Below are 16,422 nucleotides of genomic sequence, written 5' to 3'. Positions count from 1 at the left end.
ATTTCAGATGCTTCTAATCCTTGAACTCACATGAATAATATCAATGTTGCTGAAAATTCGATCATGGGGTACCGCAAAAGCCTATATTGGGGCCTGTACTCTTTATTATATATCTAAATGAAATTGGGTGTATCTCTGCAGACGCGATGTCCATTTATGTCGACGAAACTTCAATTCTGATACCTGAAAAATTTGATAATGCTCTCAACTCAACATCTGTATTCAGGGCAGGCGTATTAAGCAAGATGGGACAATTAAATTCTTAGGAATAGCCCATTTGGTCTATTTATAATAATAGTTTATTAACCGTTTGTTGTCACATTAGGTACATATGGTAAGTCAATATTATATTATAATTTGTTACACTAAAAAATAAAAAAAATAAACGGACATATGTATAAATAAATAAAATCTTTCAATTCGTACATATGAATTGGAGCGTCAGTATATATAAAAAAACAAACAATCAATATCGTTTACCATTTAAAAACTTAACAGTCATGTAAAATCTGTGTCTATCAAATTATCATTTATAAACTCTTGGTGACTATAATAGCACTTTCTAAGTAAAAAATTTTTAATTTTGTTTTGAAATACCTTATCATCGTCAATTTGTTTCAGCTGATTTGGTAACTTATTGTAAGAACTGATTACATTGTACCGTGGGGAGTTCTCATATAATGAGGTTCTGTGCTGTGGAATTCTTAAAGAAGCTCCATGCCGTGTATTACGTTCGTGCTCAGATCCATTTGTCGCAAGAACCGATAAGTTATGTCTTGCGAACAAAACACACTATAAAATATAAATGGAGATGAGGGTTGAAATCTTTTTTTCTATAAAAATGGGCCGACAACTATCCCTGAAATTCAAATTAAATATAAGTCTAAGGATTCTTTTCTGAGCCACAAAAACTCTATTTAAGTCTCTTGCTCTTCCCCAAGCCACGATATTCAAACTAAGTCGAGAGTGAACCATTGCGTAGTACATATTTAGTAAGCCTGCTTTATCTAAACTGGGCTTCATCTGCCGTATAGCATAAAAAGCTTTCCTGTAAACTTTCACAGCCACTGACCTCGAGGTGTTAAGGATTAGTTTGTTCACCAGGAGCTGAAATCATCGATAACGGTCTTCATGTTGGAAGCAAGTTGTTCAACAGTTGAACCTGATACGGTAATGGTAGTATCATCGGCAAAAATTGTAACATAACCTGTTGTTATATGTTGCAGCATGTCGTTAACATATAGGAGAAAGAGTAGTGGTCCGATAACAGATCCTTGAGGTATACCAAGTTTTACGGCATGAGAATCAGAAAGTACATTATTACAAGAGACATACATAGTTCTTTCCGTCATGAAGGATTTGATCCAATTCATGATGTTAGATGAGAAATTACATTGCCTTATCTTTTTCAAAAGAAATTCTACGCACACCGTATCGAATGTCTTCGATAGGTCAAAGAATAGTGATGAGACGTAGTTATTTTTATCATTCTGAGTGTAAATGTAATCGAGAAGATGGTAGGAAGCTGTTTCAATGGATCTCTTTTTAACAAAACCGTGCTGAGAAGTTGAAAGTATGTTGTTGCTTTCCAAGTAATCCGTTATTCTATTTACTATTATCTTTTCTATTAATTTGGATAAAGAACAGAGCAGCGATATTTGCCTGTAATTGTCAATTTCATTTAAATTGCCTTTTTTGTGGGGAGGAATCACAAGTGCCCTTTTCAAAACATCAGGAAAGATTCCTTACACCAGAGACTGATCTATAAGAAAAGTTAGTGGTTCAATAATAACGGGAAATATATGTTTGATAGTAATAATAGAGATTTCGTCCATACCGGAAGATGATTTGTTCTTCATTTCAAATAAGGTTTTTGATATTTCGTATTCGGTGATGGGTGGCGATTTAAATGGACATTTGATATTGATTTCCTTAGCGAGGGTGCATGGAAGGACCATGTTTTGTCCTAAGTGATTTGACATAGCTATTTCTGCTGCATTGGAGAAATGATCGGCAAACACTTCTGCAGTCACAGTTGTGTCAGATATAAGACAATTATTTGTTGAAAGAATAATATCATTTTTTGGGTTACTATTTTTTCTTCCTAATTCATAATTTATTATGTTCCATGTTTCTTTGGTTTTGTTAGTTGCCTTACTTATTTTAGTCTTGTAATATGTCTGTTATTAACTCTACCATATAAAATATATAAGTTAGGATGTAATTCACCCAATATCGTAGGGCCACAGTTCTTCAATAAGTTACCGAATTATATTAATAAATCCTATACCTTGATTGTTTTTGAAAATAGATTGCAAGATGTGCTTGTAAAGAAGTGTACCTATTCTGTGGATTACTTTTTGTCCAAAACTGACAAATGAAATAAATTTATATTCACCCATATGTCAATGTATTTTTATTTGGTAAAAATATTTCTGTGTATGCGATGAATTCCATACAATGTACACGTGGATAATAAAATATTATTATTATCATTAACTATTATTATTATTAATATTATTATTATCACACTACAACAATCAAAATTTTCGTTGCCATGGAAATATTTCCCGAATCTATAAAAATCACTTCAGCAATTGCAATCCATGAAGGTGATGATTTGAAAGACTCGATGCTATGGCTTGTCGCATCATTTTTGTGTTTGGCTTTCCAGCTTTCTGAAAGAACGTTTCCTACAAGTGGCCGTCGATGGATATCCCTCGAATACTTTTATCATCAACGCTGGTGTTCCCCAGGGATCGATATTGTCTCCAAACCTATTTTTATTGTATATCCACGACTTGAATATTACTGTAGTTTTTTCCCAACACCAAATCGACATTTTCAACACCTCGACACGTGTTTCGATCACCAAGTGATCATCTTCAATAGGAGTTTGATCTTCCGTAGGTATAGGTATTTCATTAACTTATATAGATTGTCTAACATTTGTTGAACATTACGAAACTAGCAAAATAAATTATTAATCTGTTACATATATAACGGTTTAGTAGGGCTAGGATTTTCAGGGGCAGTGTCATATGAGATAGGGGAGAATACGTTAATTACATTTTAAGATTTATGGTCGTGGGTAAGAATGGATATAAAGTTGGCGTGATACGCTGCAGGGATGAGTGAAAGAATTTGGTGAAGGATTCGACCCCTGATTTAATACATGAGGGAATTTTAGTTGATGTGATCAAGTGCTTTTTTGTTATGGAATATATTAGCTTCGTCACCTGACATGGTAACAGTTTAGGTTTCGTGTTGATCACAAATGCTGATGGTTTAGGTTTATGTTCCCCAAAATTTAAAAAAACTAATTTTCGACAGGTATATTCTTATTGGTAAGTGGAGAATGAACATCCACTAGTTACTGAAGGTGATTTTCCCTTCTTCAGGATCCAAGTAATTTTTATAGTAATCAACATAATAATAATTCCTTTTAGTAGGGTGTTTCGAACTTCAACAATTGATAACGACCAAAAATTACTAATTTTTCAATTATTATCTTCACTGATAAAAAAGTGTGATAGATACGAAACTAATTATGAAATTAGGAAACGACAACAAAAATTAATTGGCGCTCCGGGGCGATTTGATTGATTCCAGTGGCGCATTTGCTTTTTCAGCTGCAGGAAAACCCAGAAAAACCTGCAGCACCACATCATCTGAAGATCTTGATCTGCAAATGTCCTCTGTCTCAGAAAACAAAATGAAGGGTGTCTCCAGAGGCTCCAATAATTTCAATACTTCGCCAGAACACTTAGTGATAGGACTATCGTCAAACTTAAACCAATCCGTTTCGTCTTTGACCAATGCGTAATAATGACATGATTCAACGCCAGAACCACAGTGGATAATGACTGCATGAAGGTTATAATAGTGGTCTGCTACATTGAAGTGTTCATCTAGTTCGAAACTTCGTAAGAGTTTGGTGCTTCCGTCAGAGGTTGAGTCATGTTTGAAGATCACAACACAACAAAAAAATATTTTTTGAATGTTTCCTACACTAAATTAGTCAATTTCTACTAATTTTGGGGTGATAAAAACGAAAATAACAATGAAAAATTTTTATTAGCTCTGATTTTTGAGATACACAGTACTTAATCTTAAAGAGTAGTTATACTATACGTGAAAAGTGAAAGTACATAAAACAATATTGTTATGTTTCTTTTAGAATATTTTAAGTACAAAATTAATAAAAAAAACATTATTCTTAGTGTTTTGACAAATAAAAGAAGTTTGTACCACCAAATTTCAATTAAGTCCATCCGATTCATTGTAAGATCGCTGTCGTTTAGCTTGTCTTTTATAAAACACTTCTGGAGCATCCCTACACACAGACCAGCAGTAGTCTGCAAGCATTGCTTCATTCCAACGGCCCTGATATCTCTGCTCCATTAAGGCAATGTCTTGATGGAATCTTTCTCCATGTTCGTCACTCACAGCTCCACAGTTTTGTGGGAAGAAATTAAGATGAGAGTGAAGAAAATGAATTTTTAAGGACAAGTTGCATCCAAGTTGGTGGTAAGCTTGAAGAAGCTCTTTAACCAATGCTGTGAAGTTATCATCTCTTTTGTTACCTAAAAACCCATGTACAACCCCCTTAAAGGCTTCCCAGGCTCTTTTTTCATTTCCTGTTAAAATCATGTCAAAAGCAGGATCATTTACGATTTCACGGATTTGAGGCCCAATAAAGATGCCTTCCTTGACTTTAGCATCACTCAACCTAGGAAACTTTGCTCTCAAGTACTTAAAAGCTTGTCCTTCCTGGTCCATGGCCTTCACAAAGTTTTTCATTAGTCCCAACTTAATATGTAATGGGGGAAGGAGAACATCCTTAGGATCTACAAGAGGCTCGTAAACTACATTTTTCTCATTAGGGTTTAGGTCTCGTGTAGGCCAGTTCATTTTTTTATAGTGAGATTTTCTATCCCGACTGTCCCACAGACACAAAAAACAACAGTACTTGGTGAACCCTAATTGCATTCCTAGGAGTATAGCAATGACTTTCAGATCACCACAGATGTGCCACTTGTGTTGTTCATATTTGATTGATTGGAGAAGTGTTTTCATATTTATATACGTTTCCTTCATGTGAACTGCATGACCTATAGGAATAGAAGGTAGCTGATTTCCATTATGCAGAAGTTCAGCTTTTAAGCTTAGTTTTGAAGAGTCTATAAACAGTCTCCATACAGATGGAGTGTGATCCAAATTCAAGCAGTCCATCAAACCATTAACATCAGAACAAACTACGAGGTTTTCTTTTTTCTCAAAAAAAGGAAGCAAATCTTTTTGACGCTGTCTGTACTGAGATATTTTCACATCATGTTTTAGAAGATTCCACTGTTGTAGTCTTGACCCTAACAGCTCAGCCTTTTTCTTAGACAAGCGAAGATCTCTTATAAGGTCACTCAACTCTGCTTGACTAATTCTGTGCGGATCACTAGACCTATCGCTTACCTCAAAATCAGGGTCATAGGATGTAGAAGGATGGGTTGCTCCTTCTAAACAGTCTTCATCACCTTCCTCTAAAATTTCATAGTTTTGGGGTGGAGAAGGGACTGGCAAATTGTCTGAGTGTGGTACAGGCCGAAGAGCAGATGGGAGATTAGGGTATTTAACCGTTCCTCTTCTCTTCATAGATAAACCTTTCTTAATGGGAGAAGTTAAGCAGAAATAACAGTCGTCTGTATGATTGGTAGGCTCACGCCAAACCATAGGTACTGCAAAAGCCATTGCCAGGTTTTTATTTTTCAGCCACTCTCGCAATATGACGGAGCAAGAATTACAACATATATGAGGAGCCCATGATTTATCTTGGTCCCCAACTTTCACACCAAAATAATGTTCATAGGCTGTCTTAACGATAGGTGTCATTTTACGTTTCTGAGCCTTAAATGTTATTTCACCACATATATAGCAAAAGCTATCGACAGAATTCACACACTTTCGAGGCATTTCAGATCAGCACTTAAATTAATTTAAAAATCAACTTCACACGATAATTTCAATAGCAACCACGTGCGTACAATTGACAAACTCACATAGGTTATGTTTACTACTTAAGAACAGCTGATGAGAGGGGTGTTATGTAAACAAACATGTGTACCAACTGTTGGTGATGAAATATTTCATTTGTTGAAAACTCAATATACATATATATAATATAATGATACTATATCTTGAAAACAAGAGCTAATATATAATTTTTATGGTCACTTTCGGTTTTAACACGTGGAAATACATTAAAATCATCAAATTTCAACCCCGAAACAAAAACTTTGTTGTGTTGTGAGATCATCAGTGTTATTATTAGATTGACTGGTGCCTCAGATATATTTGTTTTCTTATAATTATCGGTTAGTTTGGCGCATATTTGGCAATACATTAATGTTTTATCTAATTAGAAAGCTGTTTGAATTTTCTAGTCAGAATTGTATAGAGATTGTGAAAAATAAGAATGACAACTGAAGGATAAGAAAGCTCACCCTAGCTTTGATACTAGACAATTAGAAGAACAAGGAATAATTCTACAAAAAAAATTGGCCGTTAAGCAGTAGTTTAATGAAAACATCTGTTAGTTTTGAATTCATGTAAAACTATACAACGAAATTCTGACTAATTTAACTCGTTTTCATCACTCACTGAGAAATAGTGAGTGATGAAAGTACCAGATCTGTCACGACAAAATACATTTTTATTTTAGTTTTTGAATTGATCACGGTGGTCACTTGTCATATATTTTTAGTCCGCTCCCAGCTCATCCGAATACGAAATATGTTCAATATCACTTTCCTACGCCGAGCAGGATAAATATTATGATTATGCACATTTAACAGATCTTGGCATCGAATACAAATAAGCAAATGTACCGCACCGGTTCAATTAACGGGGCATCTCATAAAGAAAATAAAAAAGTTCACACACTCGACCACCAAATCCAGTCCACCTGGACAAACAAAATATTAACTGTAAGTCAGTGCTTGCTGCGACTCTCATTGTGACATAATGAATCGATTGAAGTCCTGATTGATAGGTTTATATTTCAACGACGGCCAGTAGATCCGAGGTAATCCTGGTAGTTGGCTGGCCAAATCGAACCGTGGAAGAGAAAACTCTGACACTAAGAGTGATTGATAGAAATCTTCTGATTGAGAAGGAGAAAAATTACAAATAATGAAGGAATTAGGAAGTTGTAGAAGAGGGCAGGGGCTGTGAGGTTATTGATAGTGTATCTACCGTGTCAGAGAAAGGGAATCGATTAATGTGTTCGAGGTTGAAGAAGTTTTTTCAAATTCACATTATTCCTACACAAATTTTTGTTCTTTATGTTACGGAAAAATTACAAAGAATTCTTTTTATTTTCACTACAGTAAAAATAAATGTGAAATTCATAATGGGCTCATTTGAGACGATTTCAAGGATGTGCGAAACACAATTCCTTTCATAGAAGTTACCTAGAACACGTAAAAAACTATATGATAATTGATGAAATATGCATTCAAAAAACACTTTATTGTGAGATTTTCACTAGATAGTTCAAAAGACTGTGTTTCGATATACGTGGAATGTTCAAAAAATAAAGTGAATGTTCAAATTTCGCGGGCTATATACATTCTAGTCAGGCGAATTTCGAAGCAGCTCAATATCATCAAGTCCTCTGGCCCTGATGAAGTGCCTGTCACCGTACTTAAAAAGTACGGAAATGAACTCGCACCAGTATTTTACAAGAAACGGGTTTTTCCTTCTTGTTGGAAGTCTATTCCCAAAAAAGCAGTCCTATGCTATCAGTGATATCAAAAATCATGGATAAAGTCGTAAACCACCATATCATCCAATATTTGGAAGGCTTCAACATCTTGAGCTTTCGAAAACAAAGATCAACAGATGACCTTATTATTATTATTATTATTCCAAATATGGGTGACATATCGTGACGCAATCGAGAAACATGGAGAATCATGAGCTGTTGCGCTTGATATTTCTAAGGCCTACAACCGTGTGTGTCTTGAGGGTTTGCTGGACAAACTTCGATGCTATGGTTTGTGGGATTATTTTTGTGTACGGCTCTTCAGCTTTCGGAAAAAACGTTTCCTGCAAGTGGCCATCGATGGATATTTCTCGAATACTTTTACCATCAACGCTGGTATTCCACAGGGTTCCATAATGTCTCCAACCCTCTTATTATTGTATATCAACGACTTATTGGAAAAAAACAAGAATCCAATATATTGCTTTGCTGACAACAGCACACTTGTCTCGTCAATTCATTTGGATTCCAGGACATCAGATGCGGATACATATCTTCACCGGCAGCAGGAGATTGCATATCTTAATAAGGATCTAGGAGGGATTTCGAATTGGTGTGCCGAACTTGGATCATTTTTTCCAAATACGGACTCTGAGGTTTTCTATAACAGATTTCAAACATATATAAAGTACTACTGTTAATACTACTGTTTATATATGTTGCGGTTGCTGTATCTCTTGATATTGAAGGAGCATTTAACAATGCATTACCTAAATCTATAGGATTGTCTCTGGCTAGAAAGGGTATAGAATCGACCATAACTGGCTGGATCTATGCCATGCTAGTAAACAGAACTGCAACTACGACTCTTCAAGGCGAGGCTATCAGGTTCAGGGTCACCAGGGACTGCCCTCAAGGTGGGGTACTGCCTCCCCTTCTGTGGTCGCTCCTGGTGGATAGTCTGCTTGATGCCCTCGACAGAAGAAAAGTTGATCTGCAAGCTTAAGCAGATGACCTTGCCATCCTGGCAACGTCCACGTCGGGAAGGGTAGCTTGTAATATCCTCCAAAGCGCGTTGGAAGTTTTTCACAGTTGGTGCCTGAGGGAGCAGATGTCTGTCAACCCCAGAAAAACTGTGTTAATCCCCTTCACCAAGAGAAGGAAATTGGACGATCTAACGCCACTTTCCCTCAATGGTGTGATAAAAGACTCACCTGGAAGGCTCACTTGGAAAAAGTTTTACACAAAGCCAAACTGTCTCTATGGACATGTCGAAGGATTTGTGGTGAAACTTGGGGTTTAGGTCCCAAACAAATCCATTGGATTTATGTGATGATTGTGAGACCAATGATCACTTATGGTGCAGTTGCTTGGTGGCCGAAGGCTTTACAGAAAACGGCCCAAGCGAAGCTCTCTGGCTTACAGAGACAGGCTTGTCTGGCTATCAGTGGTGCCATCAGAACCACATCGTCAGCGGCCATGGAGATCCTTCTAGATCTACCTCCTCTCCACATTTTTCTGGAAAGAGAGGCTAGATGGACTGCATACAGACTTGTGCACATTGCCAATTGCACAAATCAATTCAATGCAGAATGCAACAGACTGTTGGTTGAAAGCCATTGGAAGCCACAGCATTCTGGAAATGACCTTTGACTTTATGCCTCCAACTGTCAACTACTGCCTTATAAAGTACTATTTCCGAGTAGAGAGGTTCTTCCAGTTCTGGTGCAGGTGTTTTCAGTCGCAGACCCAGGACAGAGTTATTTACCTGCCTAGAAACTTATGCGACTCTATTTCAAGCGGAAATTTACGCTATTGAATTGTATGCGGAAAGATTGGATAAATCCAACCTCACTCACAAGTCAATAAAAATATTCTCGGACAGTCAAGCGGCGTTGGAAGCTCTTGGAAACGTCTAAATTGGTAGGAAACTGCCAAAAAAGAATCTCCTCGATAGGAAGACTAAACAGATTGTCTCTGATATGGATTCCTGGCCATACTGGCCTGGAAGACAATGAAGCTGCTGACTCTCTTGCAAAGGAGGGTGCTACAAGCGGCTTCATTGGACCAGAACCTGTCATTGGCATCGCTTTGGGCTTTGCCAAACAAACACTCAATACCTGAATGGCATGAAGTGTTATGGACTTCTGGCAGAATCTTCCAGGATTGGCTCGCTCCAAGGCGTTTATTCACCCTTCGAAGCTTGATCCCAAACAGTTGTTGGACTACAGTAGTGATGCACTACGATGTCTAACAGGCCTTCTTACAGGCCACTGTCATTTGAATCATCATATTCAGAGATTCGGACTGTCGGAAGTCATTGAGGTTTTTTGAGTTCGGCAGAGTACCACCGTGAAAGACCGCTCACCATACAAACTAATCGGCTTCGTTGAGAAGCTGGGTTTATTTGGTCGATTGTGAATAGGTGTGAGCCACAATAAACCCTTGCGGGTTGCGGTGGAGGGTCGAATAGACCCACTCAATTTAGACCTACCTAGCCTTTAGAATTTTCTATTAAGAGCTTACTATCTTTAAATATGAATAAAATGAAGTGTATGAGATATCGAAATTTTGCATTCGTTTGAAAGACCTATTGATGCCAATAGGTATGTGTAGAATATAACATTGTTTAAAGGTCCGCTACGGCTTCTCCGAGTGCAACGCATCCGAAACGTCCAATTTTTAATGACTGTGGCGCAAAAACCAGGCTGAATTTGACCGATGGCATGGATTATGTTGGCTTTGAGGACCGCGGTGGTTTGTGGCTTATTTGCATATACCTGCGACTTGAAAAAACCCCACGAGAAAAAGTATAACGGGGTCAAATCACGCGATCTCGGTGGCCAGTTCACACCACCTCTACGTGAGATAACTATGATAAGCAGTTGGTAATCTGTTTAAAAAAAATCTGTTTTCCCGTTAGCTGTCGCCCCCATCGATACATTGGGAATAGTCTCCTTGGTAGGACGATTATGGCGACAGTAAAATTGACCAAGCACGCGGTACGATGCTCAAACAAAATATCCATTTCGATGAAATGATTTTATTATTTGTACGTGTTATTGAAGGCTATATTCATCTATGGGGATTTATCAAAACAGACTGAATAAGTGACAACTAATTTGACAGATGTAGCTTCAACAAGATGGCCGTTATCAATTGTCAAAAAAGTCACTTTTCAATTGTCAAAGTCACTTTCAGAAGACCCTCTGTCAAGTCTTTTGAGGACACCAAGACTTGTGAGGATTGTTTGTAGAAAAACACATATAAGGAACAATTGAATGAAAAACACAATATGTATTATGTCTGTTAGGCCTGTTTCCATTTTTAAACCTTTTTCTGAAATATCCATTTGTGAACAAATTATCCAAGCAACTAATTTCTCTCAAGAGTTTGTTTCAATTTTGCCGTGAACACAACTTTTGCAATTACTTGGAAGAATATTTCCAAACAACCTACACAGGAGTATTCCTATTATCAAGAACGAAAACTTATGAGAAAATTGATTGTCTGAAACACTTAGAGAGGAAAAGGTGCAATGTCATAGATATGCGTGATATAGTCTCTTCCACCGTTCCCGTTTGTTTGCATTCAGTGAAGATAATTGGAAAAGAGAGTTTAGATTGGTTATCGATTTTAATGACTTGCTCAAGTTGGGGATTATTTTTGAGAAGCCGCTGTGATAGAAAATATTTGTACTATAAGAGTTCCGGTGGAGAGATGAATGCAAAAAATCCAATTTTTTACTGAGGGAACCGTCGAAATTAGAAAAATCATTTTTTGTATATTTTCCAATCGTGTCACAAATTCTCTGAGTGTAATTGGAAGAATAAGCCAGTTTTATTCTGAACATTTACTTCGTAGCAAACCAAAAACGACTAGTATGAACTCTACCAAGAGGAAACGACAGTTGGTACGAAAACAATACAAAATGTGGTACATACTTATATTGAGGAGCGAATGGCGAAATTCAACCTCTAACAATCTTTTCAAGGTTAAATCTCAATATGGAGAAATAATGTATCTATCTATCTATGGAACACAAAGTGTTCAAATTTCGAATATCATTCTTGCATCATATAGAATGGTACATAGAGCGGAATATTACCCTTTGTCTTCAAGTTTACTGGAGTTCTATTCCCGCAGGAAACAACGCTCGAAACAGAAGATTTTATGAATGAAGTAAACACAAAACGCCGAAACGAGCAAATAAATCGCAGTAATTCAGTTACCGCTCAAAATTATGAGATTCTGATGAATTTGTTGAATGCGAGACAAACCTTTCGCTTCCTACTGCTATTTTCCCAGTACGGTATTTTCCTGGTCTGTTTATATTTCCAATTTAAAGAAATTGACAGTGTTGGAAAAAAATACATTTGAACATTAGAAAAATGCAGCTAATTCAACGCGAAAGGCCATTTTTTCATCTATCTTTTCAAGAAAGACTTTATTGTGAGATTTTCACCGAAAAGTTTTACAAAAACGCAGCATGTGTTTTGCTATACACACGTGTCAATTGAATAGACACGCCAGAGTAGAGTTTTTTGTAAATATTCTTAGCGAAATGTATTGATATAAGAAGATAATATCAATTATCGAATTAAGAAAATTCCATTAGTTGAACAACAAAAAATTTTAGCAAGAACATTTGTTCGAAAGTATAATGTTCCAATATATGAACTGACTACGTGAATGACTAAACTCGTGTATGTCAACAATGGCCGACCTACTTGACACGGCTAGATGCATCATCAATACATCGCGTAGTCTTTTCGATTCAATTGAAATTCAGGATAACGTTTCTAATTTGAATTGAAAATGCCGTATCATACGGATAAGTTTCGATCATGATCTTGAGATTTCCAGATATCATATAAAAATTGTTGATAGTCAAGAAGGAGTTTCAATTGAAGCATTGCTGTCTTATTTTCGTGAGGTTATGTGAATCAGTCTGTTCATTATACTAGTTAGTTATAGGGTTATAGGGTTGATTGTGAGAATGATACATAATCATACTCCGAGAGTCAGGTATGGTTCAAGAATAATTACACCTATATGTTCATTTCAAGACTATCAGTTTTATTTCTATTAGGAAGAGGCTTTTTATCGTTTTAAAACCGTGTTTCGATAACCTAGTCTTCAATTTTCTATTGAATTTGTCGATTTGAAGGAAATACTCCATAGAAACTATTCGTCAACAAATATTATAACGAAATGATCCATAATTCAATATTCTATTATCCTTTTGCATAAGGACGTTGGGACAAGTAAATATTTCGAATTTTATTTCAAAGTATTTATTTTCTTAATATCTATATATTTCTCCTAGAAACAGTCGTTACGTTTATGTTGAATTCTCTCTACGTGAATCCACTGATGTAAAACTTTTTGAAAAAGTTGCCAAACATTTTTTTTCGATTTTTGTCATTGAAGAATACTAAATTTTGTCCCTGAAAAAGAAGACTCATTCATGAAATTTGGTGTTTTATAAATGCGCTTCCAGTTCGAATGGTTCATTCTGTATACACTGAATCAAATACCGTTTGTTTGAAGGTGGTTGACAATGTTTCGTGATGTATTTCATCAGTTCGGACTTCCGTTATCTAATATAATATAAATTGATTTGAAATCCCTGAAAAAATCTGTAGGAAAATTAAAAAAGAGGGGGAAGACGGGATAGGTGACCGCACTCGAATTAATAAGTCCAGTTATCACCCGAAGAAGATTGTGGATATTAACAATCGAAACGTCGTGACGTAACTTGGTTTAGAATCTTTTAATTTTAATTTTTCATTTTCTGTTAATAAAATTTTTAATTTTTTTAATTTTTAGCTTGTATTAATATTTCTAGTTTTTTTTATTTTTTCCTTTGTTGCTTGTATGTTATTTCTTAGTAATTCAAGTTTTTTGTTTAATAAAATTGTTATTTTTCAGTTAATCTTTTTAATTTTTTACAGATTTTTTCGGAGATTTCAAATCAATTCATATTATATTAGACAATGGAACTCCGAACTGATGAAATAAATTAAATACCCTTCTCATTTTTTCATATTCCAGAAATTCAAAAACGACAAAGAGTTGTGATTCTCCACAAACCCCAAAAACGCTGAAGACACTCACGTTCATCTCCACCCCCAATTTACTAATTGACTGCTAACGTGCCATCTGCTTCTGTTTGACTTTCGCCAATATATCATGCAGCATTGATATGCAATCAATTTGTGCATGGCGAGCAATTCCGACAAAACAGCCCACCCTGGGGTGTGTAAAATGTATCACTCAGCATGACCACTGCACGATGGGGTGTCTTGACACGTTCGACCCTCCACCACCTTATTTATTCGATTTTATTTCGCGACGAATCGTTTGAATATTCATTCAATTATTCTGAGCCATATGGTTCCCGTTTAAGAAATTTGCGTTAAGAGGCGATCCGATTTGGTTTGATTGAAGCCCCAGGCGTGAATCGATGTGGAAAATGTTTCTTGTGGTGGCGGTTACTTGGAATATTGGTTACAAAATGAGGTTTAGGAATGCACGATTTTCTCCCTTGGTGTAAAAGTTATTGATAATATATTTCGGAAGGTTGAGAACTCAAGAATTATAACAATACCATTTAATGTATGACAATGTTACAAATATTGAAATAGTCTTTTTTGAAAGTAGTTGTTTTGGGTAATTTTGAGTTTTGGTATTCATGGTAATTATTTTATATCAAAAATAACAGTCTTTTTTTCAATACACCAAACCTGTTGGTGTTCACAGAAAAATTTAATACAGTATTAAATTTGATAGAACAAATTGCCGTGAACAACAACTCCAACCCGAATATAATCTATAACAACCTTGAAAAAAAAGAGTATACCCTCACAATAAAAATGGCATTAACACCTACAAAACGCTTATATTTACATCATAAAAAGATTACCAAATAAACAAAATATTGACATGTCATATGATTTTAGTAACTCCTTGGGTGAACATATAAAGATAACAAATCAGGGGTCTACAAATAACGGATCTTGCCCAAAAGTTTATATAGGGAGGACTTAAATAAATTTCAAAACAAGAATCTTAGATCATAAAAGAAGTTTTGAACTGGAGGAAACCAATTCTACCCATACTTGCCATCTTTTAGAGAATAACCATGTCAACATGGACGATATATCACATACAGAAAATGAAAGGCAAAAATTAAATCTATTAGAATCCCTGGAAATCAATGAACGCTAACATTAAAATCTCCTTTTAAACGACCAACAAGAAGTTATACATTGTTGCACTTGTTTTTAAAATTTACTTTTTTCACTAGAATCAATCATTTATCTAATTAGGTTCTGTACTAGTTTAACTGATGAATGAAATTTAATTTTGCAAACTGTATGGTTATTATCATGGATAGTTTTATGTTCCAGTTCGATATGAGAATGTGATAATCTATATAACAATGTGAAGAGTTATCACCAATATTTTTCTTTTTTCTTTCTTTCTATGGAAGTCTAAAAAAACCGTTGAATCCTCCACAAAAAATGTGTTTCAAATACTATATCAATTTTATTTTTGAAATATGTAAGTACTTATCTGTTTAAAGACAACACAAAACAAATATTCAACCTCGTCAGGTCTCTTGAGTTAATTTTCTCCAGCGATAATTTCAATTTTGAAATAATTACCAAGATATCAATTTAAATTGTATGGTGTAAAGGGCAAGTATAATGTGTATGGTATGCTTAACTCAAATATTCATTTGATTAGGAATAAAGTCGTATATGTCTCAATAGCTTTACAATTACAACATTATGTGTGAACATTATTTCAAACACTGAAATGGAAATAGTAAAGTATCCTTAAAAAATAGACTTATGCTATCGCGGACTTTTTTGTAAAGAAAAAAAAGAACATTATGTAATATCTTGTTTTGTTATGTCAGCGTTTTCTATGAAAATTTCTTAGATTAGCCCCACCGGCCCGGCCCGAATTCTCAGGGATATATAACAACCAATCCACAAGAAACATTGATAAATTATTTACATAAATCTCCCTTTTGAGTCACCCCCTTCATCGGTAGAAACGTTATGAAAATCCAATCGGTACTTTTTGAGTTCATCATGTTTAAACAGCCAGACAAGGGGGAGGGGACTTGAATTTATAAGAAGTATTTATCAATTCAAAAATGCAACCACCGTCTTCAGAATTTCACAAAAAAAATCGGGAAAAACCCACATGAGATAACTATTCTATTTCATTTCTGAGTAAAAGAATCAATGAACACAGTAAGAGCCTTTGATGTATTCATTACTTCGCATTTCGTGCTTCTACATCATTTTTGATATTACTATCTAAGATCTTTGGGTGATAAGAGGGAAGAGGGGACAGGAAGTGCAATAATTTGCGTTCGGCGTGCCGACAGGGTGAATCCGGAGATTGCGGGAGATACGAATCGTAGATGGCAGTGGCGTGTGGAGAGATTATTACTGGAAGTTATCTCCCGAGATGTTGTTACAGAGGGGTGCAACAACATTTTAAGATGTTGTGAAAATGATTGGAATAGATAACATCTACGATTTTCACATGAATACAAAAAACAAATACAAGCTGAACGAAGAATGTGTCAATTTTTATGATTTGAAGGGAATTTTGCTGCACAATTTGTCGACTATAAT

The 16,422-nt window shown here is 35.6% G+C and overlaps 2 protein-coding genes across 2 annotated transcripts in view; one reads left to right on the top strand and one right to left on the bottom strand.

Annotated features, from left to right (window-relative positions):
* The window catches only part of LOC111507309 (kinesin-like protein CG14535), a 306,053-nt gene that overhangs the window by 198,064 nt on the left and 91,567 nt on the right, over positions 1-16,422 (bottom strand). The gene's annotated exons all lie outside the window — the stretch shown is intronic.
* The window catches only part of LOC111503989 (serine protease Hayan), a 200,153-nt gene continuing 189,365 nt past the window's right edge, over positions 5,635-16,422 (top strand). Inside the window, exon 1 of the mRNA XM_074183249.1 lies at positions 5,635-6,300. Coding sequence (XP_074039350.1) covers positions 6,221-6,300 — 80 coding nt within the window. The 5' untranslated portion in view covers positions 5,635-6,220. The remainder of the gene's footprint in view (positions 6,301-16,422) is intronic.

Source organism: Leptinotarsa decemlineata, unplaced genomic scaffold (genome assembly GCF_025532065.1).
Source record: "Leptinotarsa decemlineata unplaced genomic scaffold, Ldec_3_MD MMD2_tig00026336_RagTag_RagTag, whole genome shotgun sequence".
Classification (NCBI taxonomy): Eukaryota; Metazoa; Arthropoda; class Insecta; order Coleoptera; family Chrysomelidae; genus Leptinotarsa; species Leptinotarsa decemlineata.
The sequence above is the reverse complement of the archived record's forward strand: the minus strand, read 5'-3'. Positions and strand labels throughout refer to the sequence as shown.